Consider the following 20,270-nt stretch of genomic DNA (forward strand, 5'->3'; position numbering starts at 1 on the left):
TATATTATCGGAAGTAAGACTGGGAAAATTATACAACCCAAGACAGAGGGCCCCCTTAAGAATAAGTCACTGAATGCGAGCTTAGCCTAGATACATTTAAATGCCCTCCTTTAGGCTACCTGTCTCTGCAGATTAGGCTACTGTGTGCACAACAGGTGAGGTCACATTAGTAGACTTCCTGTGTTACAACATTGTTATAGTATGACATAGTATCCCTAAAATTAAGCTACTGTAAATAAGATTGACCACACATACTTTAACATAACCACAACCGATATTTAAACATTCTTTATTCTCAAAACAGGAAAATATAGGCCTATACACAACACTTATGCAAACAGGAAATACTAAGACATATGACGTGAAGACGAGAAGATGTGAACAAACAAATGGAACATCAGAAATAAACATGTAAAAATTAACACAAATTAACATTATTAAATTAAGATGTTGAATGTGATTCAGTTAGATTTAAAATAATTCAGCAGGTTGTTTGCCTGACCAGCTTTGCTAGCAGCTTTTTTGTCTTTGGTGGAGGCAGTCCTTCCCAACTTCTTGGAGGGGATCTTCAGCACAGGCTTTTGCTGCCTCCACTCTGATAGCAGTTCTTGCTGCAACTCTGGGGGCAGCTCAGAAAACACCATGGGGTCCACATTTGAGGGGCATTCCGTTCCAGATGCCCTGCTGTTGCCTTCAGGCTGCTCAGCGCACATGCTTAGTCTTTCTCTGTGTGCGGAGAAAAATGTCTGATCAGTGGTCTCCTTGACACAGTCATCGCCATTACCTGAGCCAGCAGAGTTTGCTCCCATGTTTGACTGCTGCAAGGGTGGTTCAGTCAGTTGACTAGTCTGTTTCTGATTGCAGTAAATTGCAGTGACTGACTGACTGCTAGTTCCCTGCCTGTCCCCATGTTCTCCTGCCTGGAAACTGGACAGAAGCTCCTGCTGGATGCTCTCTGGGAGGTGTTTGAACACGTCTGGGTCGACATCTGGGGGCAGGTGTGACAAGTCTGGCTCTAGTGGCGGACTGGGTCTGTGGCGCTCATTCGAAACTGCTGGCACCTGGGTCCACTCGGGTATGGGTGATGTGCTCTGAGAGATCCTCATGTCCAATGTGTTGTTCGCAAAGGTAGTGCAGTCCTCAGGAGAACCCGTGCAGATGCTAGATCCTTTAACACTCAGATTCTCCTGGGTGGAAGATTTTTCAACACATATAGGTTAGAAGTTTAACACAGAGGTTACAGGTTTAACACCTGAAATACAAACAGAGTAACAGTTGCATAAAATCAGTGATAATTGCGGTTAGCATTGTGGCCGACAACTTCATTTTATTATTTTCGACTACTACATGAATTACAAACAAACCAAGATCCTGTAGACAGGACAGAATACAGATACTATCAAATGAAACAAGAAGAAAGATTAGCCTGACTCCCCTGGCTTTCAATAGCAGTGGGGCTATTTGTTATTATAGTCTGTAGTCAAATGTCAGGGTGAATGGGGAGGCATTCAGGAAGGGCCGGGATATCTGTAGTAGACTACTGCCATATTGGCGTTATGAACTAACCCCATGCATTTATAGGGGATTCTTTGAGTCTCTGTTTCAAAGATCTGCAACTTCTCAAAGCTTCCTCCAGGGGGCACCAAAGAACCATGAGAGAACCATTAAAGACACACGGACCCAATTGTATGAACAAATTGTAAGACTCACAGATGTATTTTGACATGGCTGTAAACATGAAGAACCCGTGAGGAAAAGGCTTGGACTTCAATATTAGCTGAGGCCGAAAATGTTTACCTGTTGCTGAGAGACTGATATCACTTTTTTGGGTGACCTCTGTGTGAAGAAGGACGTTATGGAGCCTTTGCCGTCACTCTTTGACTGCAGGTTGCTGAAGCACACGTTGATCAGTGTGAGGTGAAAGGGAGTGCTGGTGTCAATCATTTTCTGAAACAGCTTCATGGCCATGCTGAGAAGCTGGGCTAAAGCGTCGCAACTTCCTGGTGGACACAAAACATCAAGGGAAGTTTGACTAATGGATGTGTATGGTACCATTCAAAGGTCAAACATTTGTTGGCTGTACCTGTAGTGATCTTCTGTCCAATGTGATTGGGTATGGGGCACTGCCGACTCTCACGGCTGAAATAGCGATTTGTAGCGGAAAAGCGTCTGATCGTCAGGCGGAAGGTGGCCGGCTGCCTTCCATCCTTTTGCATTCTGGTAAAGGGAAAAACAATGATTCTGGTACAAACCAAGTTGACTTCAAGGATAATTCCGGTATTTAGCACTTTGAGTCCCTTTTCTGGTTTGTTTTGAATTAACTAGAGTGGTGGACACCGAAATGTTGACGAAGGGTCCTGTCTCGACTTTCGCCTTTGACTGTTTCAGAGTGGCTGGCTATGGGCATGCACAAACATGTCCTTAAAAAAACCCTTAATGTTCGTTTTCAAAAGTGTGCAACTCACCGAGTGGTTCATCCAAAACAAACCAGAAAAGGGACTCAAAGTGCTAAATACCGGAATTATCCTTAAACCACTGTATTTGCTCCACCTATCCCAACATTCTATTTTAATCTTTGAAGACTTGCCTCTCCATAAGGCTTGTCAAGAGCTCCTCAACTTTTTTGAGAACCTCAGTTGTGGAGGAAATCTTCTTGAAGGAGTCTTCATCACTAAGCGACTGGTTCAAAAAACACAAATGCAACAGTGTTAACATAAGGATACATGATGAGCTCATGACACCAATACTTCAGTAAACAAGTTGTGTGGCAAACCTTCAATATCAAAAACATAACATAACATATCTGCCATTTAGCTAAAGACACAACAAGGGACAATCCACTGAAACTAGCTCCTAATAGTCCTCCAATCTTTTTTGTTAAAAAAAAAAAACGATATAATTATATTTTCTCTTTACATGGGTAACGTCCTGATCTCCAGGATCTTCCAAAAAAACACATAGTTTGGCGTGACACTGTGCAGAGCTTTTTCTATTCTTAGCTTTTTTGTTGTGCACCTGTTTTTTGTTGTTTACTGGATGTGGACACACTTGTTTAGATTTTCATAAGCCAGCAGTTTTCCTCAGTACCTGTGGAGGTCCAGCAGGAGTGACGGGGGACTCATCGATCCCTTGGGCCAGATTCTGCAAGCGCTGAGCGCTGGCAGCTCCAAACTCCTTGGCAAGCTCAGCTGGAGGGAAGCACTGCAGGTCTCTCACTGTGAGGAGGCCGAGAGCCTTCAGCCTCTGGCCAGTCCTGTGTCCTATGCCTGCAAGATGTAGTAAGGCAGGCAGGTCAGATGTAATGCGCGCTAATGTGTGAGGTGATTTAGTTTTGTGACATTTTCACAAAATATATTCTTTTTTTTTTTTTTTGATGACTGTTACACTTATTACAGTTCAATAGCTTCCAATACACTTTGCCACTCATTTAGAAGATCTGACCAACAACCAATTTTGAGAAGATTGATAGAGAGCAATATGTCATCACTGGATATTTACCGGGCACTCTACGCAGTCCACTTAGGCTTGCCATTATGTCTGCAGTGCTTTCTGGCAGTAGAGTGGTCTGCTGGTTTGGCTTGAAGGTGCCTGACACCAGCTTGGCTAGCAACTTGTTTGTTGCAACTCCAGCACAGGAAGTGAGCCCAAGGTTGCTCTTGATGGCCTCTCTCAATTCCGCAGCAATGAGAGACCCCATGGCTAGTCGTGGGTGGTCACTTGCATTTGTTGCAAGGGCTGACAAAGGATTCAGATTGACAGATTGTCTTTTAGGTAGGTCAGTGTAATCAAGGAGTAATATAACAGAATATCTGAAGAATTAAAATTTTCGCATTACCAATTGAGGTACAAAAGCAACAAAATCAAAACAAAATATTGTTCTTAATGTTGAGGTTTACTCACAGTCCTCATTGTAGATGTGTCCACTAAAGGTCAAATCTGTAGATGGAGCTTGCTTCACCTTGGTGTCCACCATCTCGGTCACATCTAGAAAGTTTTCATCAAAGCCCAGTCTCTCCACCAGTGGACAATATGACATCAAAAGCTCTGAAAGAAGGAGCAAAGAAAACTGACCACTAAAATATAAACTGATGATCTAAAATGGCCTTTTCAACAGGGCCGGTTCTAGCCTAGTATATTAAGGTGGGCTGATAGAAATATTGGGTGGACAACATAACAAACATGAAATTGGATCTAAATTCAACAAAAACAGCAGGTTGAGATGGGGTTTTTTGTTTGTTTGTTTCATTCAAGAGCTTGACAACAATCAGGATGATAGAACATATTAAATTATTTTGTTTCATTATTAATGGTCTAAAAGATTAGTCTGCATATCTGTCCTCTTTCCTCAAATCACACTGTGACACTGTTATTAAATAACTGTCAATTTGTATCTATTGTAATTAGGGATGCACGATATATCGGCGGCCGATATATTATTGGCCGATAAGTGAAAAAATGAAAATATTATTATCGGTCCGATAACAGAATTCTGGCCGATAATTTGCGCCAATATATTTTAAAGTCCTAATTTAGGCCTACTTAAGGTCCGTCTGGCTACACTGAGCTACTTGAGCTTGGTTGGCTATACTTTTTCCTCAATATAATGTCAGCGGTGTGAATGTATTTCACCACTCTAACAAAATCTGTGGATATGCGTTCATTTGGGAATCTGTGCATCTCAAAATCCTCTCGTGAATGATCCGCCATTTAACCTTACCAGAGCGGAGCTCAGCCCTATCTAGAGTCGTCTTGTGCTGATGTGTTTGCACTTTACCGCGCTGGTCGGGGAAACAAATAAACAAACTCGTTAGTGGGACGAGTACATAAGTAGGCCTAGTTCTAAGTTGTGTTATAGTATTATATTTGCATTACTTTAGCTTGGGTTTTGTATTATTACCTAGAAATATGCTAACCATTCCTGCTTCAGTTCCAGACAGGTCATCATAATAAGTTATTAAAACCTTCGGGGCTAACCCCTTTCATTTCTGCTGCAGCAGGTTGTGCGCAACAGAGTAGACGGACATAAGATACAGTCTGAGGAGTTGCGGCTTTATTCAGTTACCCGCAGTTGAAACTAAACCTAAGTTTCCCTCACAAACTCTGATTTGGTCGCTATAATGTAGCTTATTCCCACCTGAGCCGTTTATGAGTGTTTAGTCCTAAATGAAAACGATTCATACTCTCTAGCCACTCACTCGCAATTCACTGACGTCAAGTTCACTTAAAGGAGCCACACATACTGTAGGGCTAGGCTACTGTTATGTTGACTGCTGTACTATTGAGGACTATTATGAGTTCTGTCCATCATTTGGTGGTAGGTAAAATTACTGCAATAAAATTATGCTTATTAAATGCTTTCCCCAAATCACTTTTCACAATTTTTTTTAAGAGTAATATTATCGGTTATCGTATCGGTATCGGCCACAACAAACCAATAAATATCGGTTATCGTTATCGGCCCTAAAATTCCATATCGGTGCATCTCTAATTCTAATGTTCATATACTGCAATGTGTGTGTGTGTGTACTGTTTAAAGTTCAAACATAGCTATGGAGGTGTATAATGAATAGCTTAGAATGTAGAATATGTAGAATATTTGGGGAAATTGTGCACTATGGCTCCAGGCATCCCAAAGTGCATGGAGGAGAATGCTAAGCCCCTGTAGTTCTGCACTTGTCAGACAACATGTTGGGATTAGGTGCCATTTTACCACGTACTGAAGCTTAACATTTGTGTTTCATTGTGGCCAGGTGCAGTATCACGTGTTTTCTGGCAGGTTAACTTGGTCTTGGTCAATGTTCCAATAGGCTACTTGATGACATGGACTGACTCAAAATGTCTCAACGTTTATCAGCTAGCTAGCTGGCAAATAGGCTAAGCTAAACAGCAGATGGAATGATTATTCAAGAACTGAGTAAAGTGATTCAAGTTGTGTTAAATGTTAATGTGGGTGGGAGCAAATAGACACAATTTGCTTGTTTTATTGGTGAAAAAGGTCGTCATCTGAAGATATACATTTATAAAATGATAAACCACAACTTTTAACACCATTGTTCAAATAGCTTCAGGCAATCCAACTGAACTGTCAGATGAAAGTTTATGCACGCAAAACAACTCCTACAAGATAGATGTCTTGACGCCCAAAACTCTCAGCAACAGACATGAAACTGCTCCAACTGGTCTCAGAAATATGGGAAAACATATTGTGTAATGCTGGTAAGAACACTAAAATAGCTTTTAACTGGATAAGTCCTTATTTCCTCTTTTCCTGCTTTATCTTAAAGCTTTGTGATGAGTGATCTTGAAATAAAAAAGCCTACGAGTCCTCTAAGTCCAAAACCAAGAATCACACACACACAGACACACAGGAAAATAGGCTAAATAGGCTATTATTAGGCTAATAGTCAGACAATATTGTCTTTTTCTCGCAGAAATATATCAGGTTTGGTTAGATTATAGGCTACTACATCCTGACCTAGATCAGCTGTTAATAATGCACCTCACTTAGGTATGGGCATCAAGATATGTCACTTTTGAATGGCTGAGCTACATGTAGACTTACAGGCATTAATTAGGGCCTAGACATAAGCCTAAAAGATACTGTCATTCATTATAGGTTACAGAAGACAGCAATAGCACCTGTAACCCGTGTTGTGATTGGTTGGCTCTAATTGACTGACGTCAGAAAGGGAGTTTAATCAGATGTTTCTCCATATTGAAGGCTTTTTGTGATTGATAATTATTAACAATTTGCAATTCTATTGAAATGTTGTCACTGTGTGTTTGTATGTTTGGGTGGGCAAGACACAATGTCTGGGTGGGCTCTGCCTATCCTTGGCCAGGCCTAGAGACGGCTGCTTTTCAAGATTATTGAAGATGTGAATATTGAAGTGAATATTATCCTCACCTTCATCTTAAGTGTCATGGTGACATTAATACAGTTTAATATTAGGCCTACCTGTTACTTTGTAAGACATCTCTCTGTAGTGAGTGAGATCCTCGCCTTTGACCAACACCAACTGAGGACATTTTTCTAGTGCATCTGTTACTGACATCAGTTTGGTCAAACCCTGATCCCTTGCCACATAGTTGCAAGTGACAATGATGTACTTTTGTTGAATGCCTAAAAACAGAGTGAAATTAAGAAAGAAGGCTACTGACACAAAGTCTCACACACACACACACACACAAAATACATTTTAAAAAAGAAAAAAGTCAGATTTATTATTTGATTACCTAAAGGTTTGTTGCGTAATGCAGGGTTTCTGATCATTTCCACTTGTGCGTAAAAACAGTCCAAGTCAAAATGCAAGATAACCCTGGAGGAAGAGGGGGCTTCGCTGACAGGATCACTGGACGACGACCCTATAGTCAAGTATGACAAATGTTACGCTCATGAACGGCCTTAGTCAAGTTACGTCCAAAGAGACTTTTTGATAGGTCAAAACTGACAGACTTTAGTTTTGATGCTCAAAAGACACTGTCCGAATGAACGTTAATTATCTCCCTTGCAATAGGCTACAGTCAGTTTACCAGAGAATGTAAACGGGCTCTGGTCTTACCCATGACAAATATATCTGAAGATTCTGCACTGACATTCCAGTCATCATCTTCATCATCAATATCCATCTCGTTACACTTGAGCAAGATCACTTCTGTTTACTTCTGTTCTCCTCGCTCTTCTACTTCATATATGAAGGTACATTATAGACATAATTTCAATACCGCCACCAGGTGGTGTGGAATATCATGCCGGATAGGATAAAAAAAATACTATGCGATAGGCTGGAATAGTCTTTTTATCATTCATATAATATAATACAAGTCAGCCAAAAAACATTTTCATTAATTTACATCGAGTCCTAATATATATGAAGAGTCTCTCTCTCTCTCTCTTTTATTGTTCTTTTTTAACATTATCATTATTAATTCATTTGTCATTCTTCCCTCTTGATCAGGGGTGTCAAACTCATTTTGGTTCAGGGGCCACATACAGCCCATCTGATCTCAAGTGGGCCGGACCAGTGAAATAATTGCAAAACATCCTTTGACAACTCCAAATCTCCAGCTTAGTTTTTTTCAGTAGGCTATGCTTTACAGTCTACATTTGTAGCCTACATAATCACATATTGTATATTTATTTATTACACATTTATTCAGATCATTTATAGATTATTACACATTTATTCAGAGAGGCCAATGAAATTGAAATAAAATGCATTTCACTCTCATAAACAACTGGTTTATTTTTATAGTTGAGTGGATAGGCCTACATTTTTACATCTGACCACCTGAACCAACTCACCACACTAAACTCAAGTGGGAGCTATATGAAGAAAGTTAACATCCTGCCTTAAAAATGTAAATGTGCAAATGTATGAAAAATAAAATGAATGTAACAAACATAAGTTAGCAGTGCATGAGCAATACGATCAACTGATACGATTAGGTTACATCAGATCAAATAATTTTGTAGGCTATAGGTGGCGGTGCTGTGTAATAGGCTATCCACCATAAAGGCCAGATCCTGCACCCATTCCGGGCATTTAAATTGCTACTGGTCTGCCTTTTTTCTCGAAGAACTGTCCAATTTCCTCTCGTAGTTCAAAGAAACGCTTGAGTACGGCACCTCGGCTTAACCACCGTACTACAGCGTGGTATGGTAAGCCAGACAGAATGCCATTATCACTAAGAAAACAGTCAAACTGACGGTGTCAGACCTCGCGACCTGATTAAATTTACAGTTTGCACAACCACACGTTAACATGATCCAAGTTTAGTGTTTTACAACACAACACTTCCTGGTGCAAAATACAATAAAATGCCCAAACATCTTGTCCTCCGTTTGCAGGCTGCACTTTGTCTCTGAATTTTGTCGCAACGCCTGCTTTTCTCCCGACAATGTAGCCAAACTGACAGCACAGGACCAGTCAATTCCGAACTTTTTTTTTGTTTTTTGGCTGCGCCTAGCGGCTGAATTGAGCATTTCGGTTATTTCCTTGAAAATTCATAACTCCTCACAGGAATGGGTTAGAGATTTTTTGTTGTTGTTGACATCGTCAGAAATGTATTCTCTACAAGTCTGGGCCGGATTAAACCATCTAGCGGGCCGCATCCGGCCCGCGGGCCGTATGTTTGACACCCCTGCTCTTGATGAAATGTGGCCTATATTGCCTGACACATAGAGACAACCATAATGTTTTAATGACCTATGGGTGACACGCTGCTTAGAACTGCCTGACTTTCAAACTCAGTTAATTGTTATAAATAAATGGTAGGACTTGAGATAACAAAAGAGTTTATTTCAAACCTCTTTTTGCTGTAGGCTTTAGATTTCCTGTTGGTTACCCGTGTGAAATTTACCCATCTTGAAGGACAATGGGGAAAAGGATTCTGATCTACGTCTCCTTTAATATCGGGCCACGCTGTAGCCTACATCCTTCTGCCGCGTCGAGCACTTGCAGTAGCCCATCACACAATCGGGACAAGTAGCCTAATAAACAAAGCAATCAGCTCAACTGCATGTCAGGCTTGATCAATTCAAGGTAAACGGTTCTTCAGCTGACCCGGACTTCCACCAACAGTGCCAGCACTCAAGCAGTATCCGGCCGACTATGCTTGCTATCATGGGGATCAGTTCCTGCGTCAGAGGCATTGAGGTACGGGGAAGTGAGCTGGTAGGCTGATAGTTTACTTTAAAAAAACAACAACTAGATATTTAATGAGGTGCTTATAACCTGAACAATCTTCATAAAACATTGAATGCATGGCCTACATACAATCATCAGTCACTGTCAGTCAGCCACCAATATGAGCCAAAATCAACAAATTACAGAAAGGATTTCAAAGCATCAGAAAAGCAGCTCTCAACAAAAGCTGAAGTAAACAAAATAAATAAAGGGTACAGTGCTTCAAAAGTCAAAATGAAATGAAATAGTTTACTCTTGTTTGTTTTTTCGATTTGATGATCTCAAACAGCACAATTTAAAGCAAATCTTGCAAGTTTTGAAAACGGTGAAGAGGACCAGTAGAACTATCCCAATCAGAAACGCAAACACATCAAGAGAGTGGTACTGGTACCAAGAGAGGTTATGGGCTTCTACTCTTAGATGCTTGGCCCCCTTGTTGCGCATCACATGTTCTATCCAAAACACGGCCTCATCCCTTGGCGTCTCTGGTCTGTCATGGTGTATTTTGGACAGTTTCATGGTGCTAGCTTTATACCTGTGGAACAGATGAACAATAGAAGTCAGCCAAAGTTAAAACATTATTTTTTATTTGTTTTTACCTGAAACAACTGTACCAATTCACAAACACCAAAAATAGGTCTACTGTACCTTTACTTACCAATATCTAACAAATCTACTGTATGTTTATCTATACCAGATATCTCATGTTAAAATAAAAAGAAATCAAAGCTTACGATGGATCATTGATCACTGTCCTCAGTCCGTCCACAAGGTCTTTGGCCTGCATGGTGTTGTAGTCCATGATGACAGCAGCTCCTTTGGCTTTCATGTGCACCATGTTGTCTGGCTGGTCAGCAAACAGTGGAATACCCACCATGGGAACACCATGATATATGGCCTCATACAACCCATTGGTCCCACCGTGGGTGACAAAAGCTCTGGTTTTGGGGTGTCCTGGTGAACATTGTAATTTTGCTGTATTTTGATGCCATCAAATAGTAGTAGTTATTATGGTTTCATCATTTAATGTAAATACATTGGATGACAATATGCCATCAGCATTTACTTTTCCAGGGACTTTCCATGAATGCAAAGTGTTTTAGTGTGTAATTTATCAGACAACAGGAGACATCAGTACGAAATAATAATAACTGTCTTCCATAACACCCACCCAACAGGTCATTCTGTGGGATCCATTCATACAGTCTAGTGTTTGGAGCAAGAGTATCTGGCTTCTCCCCCTGGTACCTCCACAACACCTGTTAGGTAAGGACACATTAAATGAGAGGCCAATTTAGATCCAAGAAAGTGGGGAGTGTGCTCATGTATTTATTGATTTGCTGCTTCAAAATGAACACATTGTGTTTATGGGTTTGAGTTAGTATTAGGATTGATCTCTCCCAGAGTGGAGACATGTCCCACCCCTACAGAAACAGAAATGTAGATGGCTGAACATTACTTACTTAACTTCAAACAAAATTTGGAATCATTTGACCTGCAATGGATACAGATGCTATACAACCTTCTGTGGGATTTGCCCCAAGGCCGAGGCAATGATGTTTGTCTTCTCTTTGGTGAGGGTTGCAATCATTGATCCCAAAGTAAAAATCACTATCCCATCATCCCCAGAACTCTGAACAAACTCCTCCATGTCCTTGTTGGGAAAACATTACATGTCTGACTACTTCAGAATACAGACAGCTAGTAATGGACTACAGATAAACCTAGTATTAGTAATCAATCGTCAAATGTGATATTTGATTCCCTATCCCTGGCTTGTGCCAATGAGGAAAAGCTAAATTAGCAAAATTAGCAATTCAAGCAGACCTGTGCAGACATATTGAATTCAGACTCACTTTTGGTAAGGGTTTGGCAGGTTTGCAGTGAATTCCTCCAATGTATTTGAAGTTAGGAAGGATGGGGCGGGGATAATCAAAGTCCCAGTATGTCCGAATCAACCAGAGGTCAGCTTTGCCCATTAGCTCACAGAAAGAGGTGGGCTTCCCTGTAGGGATCAGAGTAGGGTGGAATCAGCCAGGAAAACTGTATGTCTCACAGAAAGAGGTGGGCTTCCCTGTAGGGATCAGAGTAGGGTGGAATCAGCCAGGAAAACTGTATGTTTCCTTATCTGAAAATATAGGAGTAATAATAGGAGATACATGTAGAGACACATGGTGGAAAAAATACTGTATATGTAGAGCATGCATAATCTGTCCAAAAGGATGTGCTACGGGCACCGCAGTATCTTGTGTAGTTGCCAATTTGCAGACTATAAGACAAGGTCTGTGGACGTGCTCCTGCAACTTGAAGTGAGCAATCGATTGGCTCTTACCCAAAATATCGCTGTAATACTCATTATACTTTCTCCATACACTGTGGTACACAGCATCCTGCACCACATAGAAAACAAAATTGACGAGTCTTTCAGTAAAGCTCATCTGGTCAGTGAGTTTCACCGTAGTGCCAGGAACATATGACGGTGGAGCAGGCAGCTGTCCACAGAGTCTCTCCATGGAGTTGGCCGGTGAGAAACGCAGTGAGTACACAAAGGGTATGTCCAGAATCTCAGCCAGGAGCTCGCTGCCGGCGAAAAGGGGGTCTGCGAACAGGAGGTCATATTTCTCCTGCTTCAGTTTCTCCAAGAGGGCACCTGACCGCAGAATGCCATCACAAATTTTAAGGCCAATTTCGGCATCTTTACTCAGGATTTTGTAGAGCCTCCAGTAAATCCTTACATAACTGAAATGGTCGAGTTCATACAGAGAAAATTGCATGAAGTCGTCAAAAACCTCCTCTATTTCTGACATGGAAATGGAGACGTTAAACAGGTGGTAGTTGTACTGTGTGTGTTCCTTAGGATTGATGAACATGGTGGCATTCTGAAACAGGATGGTGACTTTGTGGCCTCTGTCAATCAGCACATCCAGCGCAGGTTTCATGTTGATCCAGTGACTTCCTTCAGTGTGCCAGACCAAGATATTCCCACAGTTTACCGTAGGTACAACGCATAGTGCAAAAACCACGAGAAAAGCACGTTGTCCAGCTTTCATGATGGCAACTGATGGCAGTATTCCAGAAACAGTGATATGTGTAGCCTAACTCTTGGCTGTGACCTGTTCTGTGTAATAATTTACTCATTAGCATGAACTTTGAGCAGTAAGGGGGTTGTAAGGTATGTGCTTGTGTGAGCAGAGGTTACTGTAATCTGATCTAGGAATACAGTATGTAAGTATACAATATATTGAATGCTGCCTGTAGTTTGGATCTGTTAACAAGAATCACTTGATGCTTATGTTGGAGCTGAGCAGACAAGCAAGTATCAATATAATATTTCATATTACAGTATACAAATGATCATACAAGTAGTCATCCTAGACCTTTTATTGTCAAGCTTTCTGAGGACACAGACATATAGATACAGACAATGCCATTTTCAGGCTATAGTTAGAGGTTAGAAAGTTGTTCAATGTTGTGATGACCATCATCTCATTCTAAACACTGAAAAAAGACTTGCTATTTGACTGATCAGCAGACTGGTGGACACAGCAATTAATTATGAGATAGCATCCCCCTCTCTGGATGGTCTTTTTGAGAAAGCTATACTACACAGCTATATTATGAACATCTCCCACTACAGAATTCCAATTAACCCTTGTAAGGTGTTCAGGTCTGTGGGACCCATTTTTAATGTTTGCTAAAAGAAAAATTATGCTATTTATTATTTCTTCTAACTCAAAGTCATTGGCCATAGCTCATTTTCTGTAAATAACATGAAAAATACATAAAAACTTATTTTCAATGACTGCACACAGTACACCCCCCCTACACATAACTATTACATATGAGGTGTTCGGGTCTACTGGACCCGAGTGTAATAATTGTAGGTGCTATGTACCTTACAGTAACGGTGTCCTCCTAACTGGGCCTGCTGTGTGTGTGTGTGTGTGTGTGTGTGTGTGTGTGTGCGTTCGTGCGTGCGTGCGTGCGTGCGTGTGCAGGCATGCGTGTGTGTGTCTGTGCATCTCTGTGTGTGTCTGTGTGTCTCTGTGTGTGTCTGTGCGTCTGTATGTGTGCGTGTAGGCATGAGTGTAGGTTTCTGTGTGCGGGAATGTTGTCCTTCTGCACCTGCTATTCCAACACAAAGTTACAAAATTTTTACATTTCAAGCAATTTCACCTGTTCTGATTAAGTTCTAAGAAATAAGCACCATTAATGATCAAAAGTCTTGTTTCTATTTTTTACCTTTTTTTTTTACAAAAAAATGAAAACGATCATATGTTCATAAATGTGATCTCACAGGGGTAAATGGCAAATATGAACCATAAATTATGTCTGTATATATATTGGTAATTGAGCTAAAGTAAAAATATGTTAAGTATTTTTACAAAAATTGTTATGGCTTTATTGATTTAAAAGCCTAATAATGTGATGGGTCCACCAGATCCGGGAACATTGGCTGTATAACAAAAATATGAACATCTCACAAGGGTTAAACACAGAAAAAGATACCAAAATAGTTATACAGTAAAAGTTCTTTCAACCCTCTGTCAGTGAAACCCTACACGACATTTACTTGAATAAACTTCATTCGGTTTTTTTGTCGGCACTTGTTTGTAATATACACTTTATGTCTGTTATTGCACTGCAGATGTATTTAAGCTGGCACCCTTTATGTCCAAGACCAATTTTACAACGGAAAAACAGTAATCTTGATTCTTGAATAAAGCACAACCTTCATGCATTACACAGATCAGACACTGGCCACCAACGCTTGCCATGAAGACATGTCTTGAAACGGTATCAGCTTTTAGAACCAAGTACATAAACAGGAAACATCAGTAAAGATATCAGTCACTCTTGTTTGTTCTTTTGATTTGTTCTCAGACAGCACATTCTAAAGCAAATCTTGCAAGTTTTGAAAACGGTGAAGAGGACCAGTAGAACTATCCCAATCAGAAACGCAAACACATCAAGAGAGTGGTACTGGTACCAAGAGAGGTTATGGGCTTCTACTCTTAGATGCTTGGTCCCCTTGTTGCGCATCACATGTTCTATCCAAAACACGGCCTCATCCCTTGGCGTCTCTGGTCTGTCATGGTGTATTTTGGACAGTTTCATGGCACTCGCCTTATACCTGGGGGCAATAAAAGTCAGCCAGAATTTCACCACCATTTTTCACTGTTCGTTTTCACCTGAGACAGCACACCAATTCACCAACAAACACCAAAATAGGCATATTTACTCTATGCACCTACCAATATCTAACATGCAGATCTACTGTATGTTATCTATAATGACCAGATATCACATGTTAAAGTAAAAAGAAATCAAAGCTTACGATGGATCATTGATTACAGTCTTTAGTCCATCTGCAAGGTCTTTGGTCTGCATGGTGTTGTAGTCCATGATGACAGCAGCTCCTTTGGCTTTCATGTGCACCATGTTGTCTGGCTGGTCAAAAAACAGTGGAATACCCACCATGGGAACACCATGATATATGGCCTCATACAACCCATTGGTCCCACCGTGGGTGACAAAAGCCCTGGTCTTGGGGTGTCCTGGTGATGTGAAAACGGGCAGTGTAATTTTGCTCGTTTGATGTCATTGATTAAACAGTGATTAACAAATGCTTTCACCAAGACTGACCTATGGATGAATGTAATCAACATTTACGTTTCCATGACAATAAAGTGTTTTTTGGTGCCAGATGAACAACAGGACACAACTGTATCAAATAATCACTGTCGGTCTCCCATAAAAATGACACTCACCCAGAAGGTCATTCTGTGGGATCCATTCATATAGTCTGGTGTTTGGAGCAAGAGTCTCTGGCCTCTCTCCTTTGTACCTCCACAATACCTTGTAAGTATGTATATATTCAAATTAGTGACAGGATTCATTTCAATTTAAACTCGTCTTGTTCTATTTTTTACATGTTGTAATACATAGATGAAAATCATTTTTACATACAGTATTTATATTAAAATTGATACATTTTCAGAAAAACAAGATTCATGTTCATTGTTTGAAGACATCCAATGCAGTTTCTGGTGGCATTGTAATTATTGCTCATGGCTTGAGGCCTTCCCCCAGACATCGGTACATGTACCACAACCCCATATCAGAGAAAGTTGGGACGATGTGTAAAATGCAAATAAAAACATGTGATAATAAACAAGTCTTGTAAACCCATATTTAGCAGCAAAAGGGACATAGACAACATATTCAATTTTGACAATTCCATGGAAAATATATGATCATTTTTAATTTCATGCCAGCAACACGTTTCAAAAAAAGTTGGGATAGGGAATGTTTACCACTGTGCTGCTTCACCTTTTCATTCAAGTTCTTCATTTAACAAAATTCTGTAAATATTTAAAGGAACTGAGAATACCAGTTGTTAGAGTTTTGTTCTCCCATTCCTGTCCGACAAAGGATTTCTGTTGCTCAACAGCATGAGGTATTCTTAATCATGTTTTCCATTCCATGATGCACCTCATTTAACAGGTCTGGACTGCAGACAGTTCATTTTCGCACCTGGACTACCTCACCTGCTAAATATGTGCAAAATTCATTTTGGTATTGTTTTCCTGAAAAATTCAAGGTCTTCCCTGGAGAAAAACATTGCCTGGATGTCAGTATATGTTGCTCAAAACCTGTATACATCATTAAGAATTGATTATGCCTTGCCAGATGTGCAAGATGCATGCTGTAGGCACTAATGCACCTCCAAAAGACCACGGCCATCTAACATTGTTTCTCAGCTTTATCCCTAGTTTGCAAAGATTTCTCGGGATTCTTTGAATATTTTAATGATATTATGTACTGTGGATGACAAACTCCCCAAATACTTCACAATTTCATGTTAAGATCATTACAATGACACTGTTTCATCATTTGTGCACACAGGTTTACACAGAGTGATAAATAACCCTACATTTTTTTTTTCTAAGAGGATGCATCACTGGGATACTATTTTTCCAATCATGTTGCAGTTATAAACATTCCTCCTTTTCTTTTCTTTATCATTCATTACACAACTTTTCCAGCATTTTGTTACACCCATCCCAACTTTTTTTGAAATGTGTTGCTGGGATCAAATTCAAAATAAACATATATTTTCCACATTTTATATGTTGTCTGTATCCTTTTGACAAACTAAATATGAGTTTAAGAGATTTGCAGATTATTACATTTATACATTTAATCGCATTTTACACAACGTCCCAACTTTTTCTGATTTAAGGTTGTACATTTTGTTTTGGATCTGAAAGCCTAGTAACAGGCGAAGACGATCTCCAAAGAACCATTTCTACTGAACAAGTAATGTTCACGATTCTTGACGCACTGACAGCCAAATTGCAAGGCTGGTTCTCTGTCAGCAGGGTGCTACTAGCTTTGCTAGGTGCACAATTCATTCTACAAATTTGCTTACCATCAAAATAACTTCGAAGCTATTATATTCAGGTAAAAAACTTGCAGGATGCCTTGAAACATTGTTACATTATTTTTGAAATGGTCAGACATGATACTGATGCTACAGTATACAACCTTCTGTGGGATTTGCCCCAAGGCTGAGGCAATGATATTGTTCTTCTCTTTGGTGAGGTTTGCGATCATTGATCCCAAAGTGAACACCACAATCCCATCATCCCCAGAGCTCTGAACAAACTCCTCCATGTCCTTGTGGGATGAAAAAAGTACATGTCTGACTACTTATATGCAAAACACTGACAACGTTTGTGTTGTGTTGTGTAAAATATAATTTGAGAATATGATTTAAATGACATAATCCTGACACATGTTGATGAAGAGAAACTTAATCAGCAAAAGGAACAATTCAAACAGCTGCACAGACACACTGAATTCAGACTCACCTTTGGTAGGGGTTTAGCAGGTTTGCAGTGAATTCCTCCAACGTATTTGAAGTTAGGAAGGATGGGGCGGGGATAATCAAAGTCCCAGTATGTCCGAATCAACCAGAGGTCAGCTTTTCCCATTAGCTCACAGAAAGAGGTGGGCTTCCCTGTGGGGATCAGGGTAGGGTTAACAGTGGTGGGATCAGTGAGGAACACTCCTAACATGAAAATACTATTAGGCTACAGCGTGTGTTATCCAACACAAACAGTCCTAGCAGGAGATGCATGCTGTATTAAAGACACGTGTGGAGACAACCTGCATATAGATCATGCATGCACTGTCCTAAAAGGGAAACTCCGGTCTAACAATAATCTAGGGTGTATTTTATGGATTATAATGAGTGTACATTTTCGTTTGAGAATTTACATTTAAATTTGAATAGCATATAGCCTTTGGGGGCACCTTCGCCATATCAAAACAAATAAAAAACTTTTTAAGCAATTAAATAGGCTCAAAACATTGCCTCTTACCCAAAATATCGCTGTAATACTCATCATACTTCTTCCATAAACTGTGATACATAGCATCCTGTGCAAGATAGAATCCTAAATTGATGAGTCTTTCAGTGAAACTCATCTGGTCAGTCAGTTTGACCATAGTGCCGGGAACATATGACGGTGGAGCAGGCAGCTGTCCACAGAGTCTCTCCAGGGTGTTGGCTATTGAGAAACGCAGAGAGTACACAAAGGGTATGTCCAGAATCTCAGCTACCAGTTCACTGCAGGGATAAATAGGATCTGCAAATAGAAGGTCATATTTGTCCTGCTTCAGTTTCTCCATAAGGGTGTCTGATCGCAGAATGCCATCACAAATTCTGAGGCCAAGTTCGGCATCTTTACTCAAGATTTTGTAGAGCCTCCAGTAAATCCTCCCATAATTGAAATGGTCGAGCTCATACAAAGAAAAGTGTATCCATTCATCAAAAAACTCCATAATTTCAGACATGGGGATGGATACATTAAACAGATAGTAGTTGTACTGTGCGTGTTCCTTGGGATCGATGAACATTGAGGCATTCTGAAACAGCATGGTGACATTGTGACCTCTCTCAATTAGCGTGTCCAGCACAGGCTTCATGTTGATCCAGTGACTTCCTTCAGTGTGCCAGACCAAGATGTTCCCACAGTTTACCGTGTTTACAACGCACAGTGCAAAAAGCACAAAAATAATACATTGTCCCGCTTTCATGATGCCAAATCCAGCATGATGTTGTTAACTGACTGTTGGATGTGATCTTTGATCTGCAATCATTTATCCAACAGCTTGAACTTTGAGCATGGGTAAGATAATGTACTATTTTTAGCATGACAAAAAATATATGTTGTATATGTGACCGCTAGGGGGCCTTTAAGCCAGTTACAAGTTGATAACAAACAATCTGAGTTTTTTTTTTTTTTAAGTATATATTTTTGGCTTTTATGCCTTTAATTGACAGGATAGTGGAGAATGACAGGAAGTGAGTGGGAGAGAGTCGGGTGGGATTCGGAAGGGACCACGGGGCGGGAATCGAACCCGGGTTGCCGGCATACGGTGCAGGTGCCCCAGCCAGTTGCGCTATGGCTGGGGCCCTCGCAAGATTTCTGACTAGGAAGTCAGAATGATAGTCAAAAGAGTAGCCAAGGACAACTCGGAGAAAGCTCCAGAAAGACTTGGAGGCAGCAGATACAATCAAAGGTAGGCCTAATGAGGCAGCAGAAAATCAAAGGTAGGCCTAATGCACTCCACCGCCATGTCCTCTATGCACGCTCACCCCTGCATGACTCTATTACTGAAGAAAAACATGTTGAAGCTCGCAGGGGCGTAGCACAAGATCCTGGGCCCTATGCATAGGCAGTCCTGATGGGCCCTCATAATAAATATAATAAAATATATTACAGACTTTTCAAGGGCCCTCCCTCCCCTAGTAGGGGAATAGTGGGGCCCTAGTAATCAGTACTGGTTTTACCCCCAGTCCGACGCCCCTGGAAGCTCGTTGAAAGTTTGCTACACAACATTTGGACAAGCCTATGAAATACTAAGAGAATGTATTCTGGTCATGCGAGAGCAAAATGTAACTTTTTGGATGAACTTTTTGGTCATACTACACACCATATTTGGAGGAGAAATGACACTGTGCATCACCCTAAAATTACTGTACCATACCAACAGTGAGGTTTGGAGGTGGAGGCATCATGGTGTAGGGCTGTTTTTCATTGTACTGGCAGACTTCATACAGTTGAAGGAATGATGAATGGAGTCATTTTGTTCTGGGGGAATCTTGCCAGGATGATGAGGATGAGACATGGCTAGACCTTCAAGCAGGACAGTGATCCAAAACATTCAGCAAAGGAAACTCTCAATTGGTTTTAGAGAAAGGAAATCAAGGCCCTGACTTAAAGGCACACTATGCAGGTTTTTTAGCTTAACATGCAAGTTTTTTTAGCTTAATTTACCTTCATTTAACAGCTTCAGAGTCATTGGAATGGTTATATTACTTTTTTCGGGTTGAATGGTGTCCGTCTCGCTTCCCCCTAGTGCCTGTGAGCAGAAAAACCACCCTTGCAACTGTGGGCCGGCGGGCCGAAGTATAACGAGTGTAACGAATTGCTTTACTGCATTCAAATACACATACACGCCAGGCACCGGCTAGAAAAAGGTAGCGATGGAGTTTCTCAGGCATTC

At 40.6% G+C, this 20,270-nt stretch overlaps 2 protein-coding genes across 3 annotated transcripts; both read right to left on the reverse strand.

Moving 5' to 3' along the window:
- Window positions 1-291: 291 nt before the first annotated feature.
- poli (polymerase (DNA directed) iota) lies at window positions 292-9,602 on the reverse strand. 2 transcript variants are annotated; one of them, XM_076269561.1, is made up of 10 exons: window positions 9,311-9,602; window positions 7,237-7,365; window positions 6,959-7,123; window positions 3,901-4,044; window positions 3,499-3,735; window positions 3,088-3,266; window positions 2,588-2,679; window positions 2,084-2,217; window positions 1,798-2,000; window positions 292-1,187 (listed from the first exon to the last, which is right to left on the reverse strand). In XM_076269561.1, the coding sequence occupies exons 2-10, from the start codon at window positions 7,271-7,273 to the stop codon at window positions 462-464; spliced, it is 1,917 nt and encodes a 638-aa protein (XP_076125676.1). In that variant the 5' UTR covers window positions 7,274-7,365; window positions 9,311-9,602; the 3' UTR covers window positions 292-461. The 2 variants fall into 2 exon arrangements, with proteins under 2 accessions (XP_076125676.1, XP_076125675.1); XM_076269560.1 differs by lacking the exon at window positions 9,311-9,602 and adding an exon at window positions 7,563-7,668.
- Window positions 9,603-9,938: 336 nt separating this feature from the next.
- Window positions 9,939-18,797, reverse strand: LOC143106843 (UDP-glucuronosyltransferase 2C1-like). Its single transcript, XM_076271318.1, has 7 exons — window positions 18,080-18,797; window positions 12,022-12,645; window positions 11,546-11,694; window positions 11,212-11,343; window positions 10,861-10,948; window positions 10,424-10,643; window positions 9,939-10,224 (listed from the first exon to the last, which is right to left on the reverse strand). Exons 1-7 carry the CDS (start codon window positions 18,795-18,797, stop codon window positions 9,939-9,941), a joined length of 2,217 nt encoding a protein of 738 aa, XP_076127433.1.
- Window positions 18,798-20,270: the final 1,473 nt, after the last annotated feature.

The sequence above is a fragment of the Alosa pseudoharengus genome, unplaced genomic scaffold (assembly GCF_046254945.1).
Source record: "Alosa pseudoharengus isolate Yale_2024_CS ecotype anadromous, Long Island Sound unplaced genomic scaffold, YU_APseudo_1.1 YU_APseudo_1.1_scf_6, whole genome shotgun sequence".
Taxonomy (NCBI): domain Eukaryota; kingdom Metazoa; phylum Chordata; class Actinopteri; order Clupeiformes; family Clupeidae; genus Alosa; species Alosa pseudoharengus.

Coding starts and splice junctions, on each gene's coding strand:
- poli (XM_076269560.1), bottom strand. CDS start 7,629: ATGGATATTGATGATGAAGATGATGACTGGAATGTCAGTGCAGAATCT. Junction 3,267..3,498: donor TGGACTGCGTAGAGTGCCCG/GTAAATATCCAG, acceptor TACATCTTGCAG/GCATAGGACACAGGACTGGC. Junction 2,218..2,587: donor TTGACAAGCCTTATGGAGAG/GCAAGTCTTCAA, acceptor TCCCTTTACCAG/AATGCAAAAGGATGGAAGGC.
- LOC143106843 (XM_076271318.1), bottom strand. CDS start 18,797: ATGAAAGCGGGACAATGTATTATTTTTGTGCTTTTTGCACTGTGCGTT. Junction 12,646..18,079: donor GTATTACAGCGATATTTTGG/GTAAGAGGCAAT, acceptor GGCACACTGAAG/GAAGTCACTGGATCAACATG. Junction 10,949..11,211: donor TGGGGCAAATCCCACAGAAG/GTTGTATAGCAT, acceptor CTTACCTAACAG/GTGTTGTGGAGGTACCAGGG.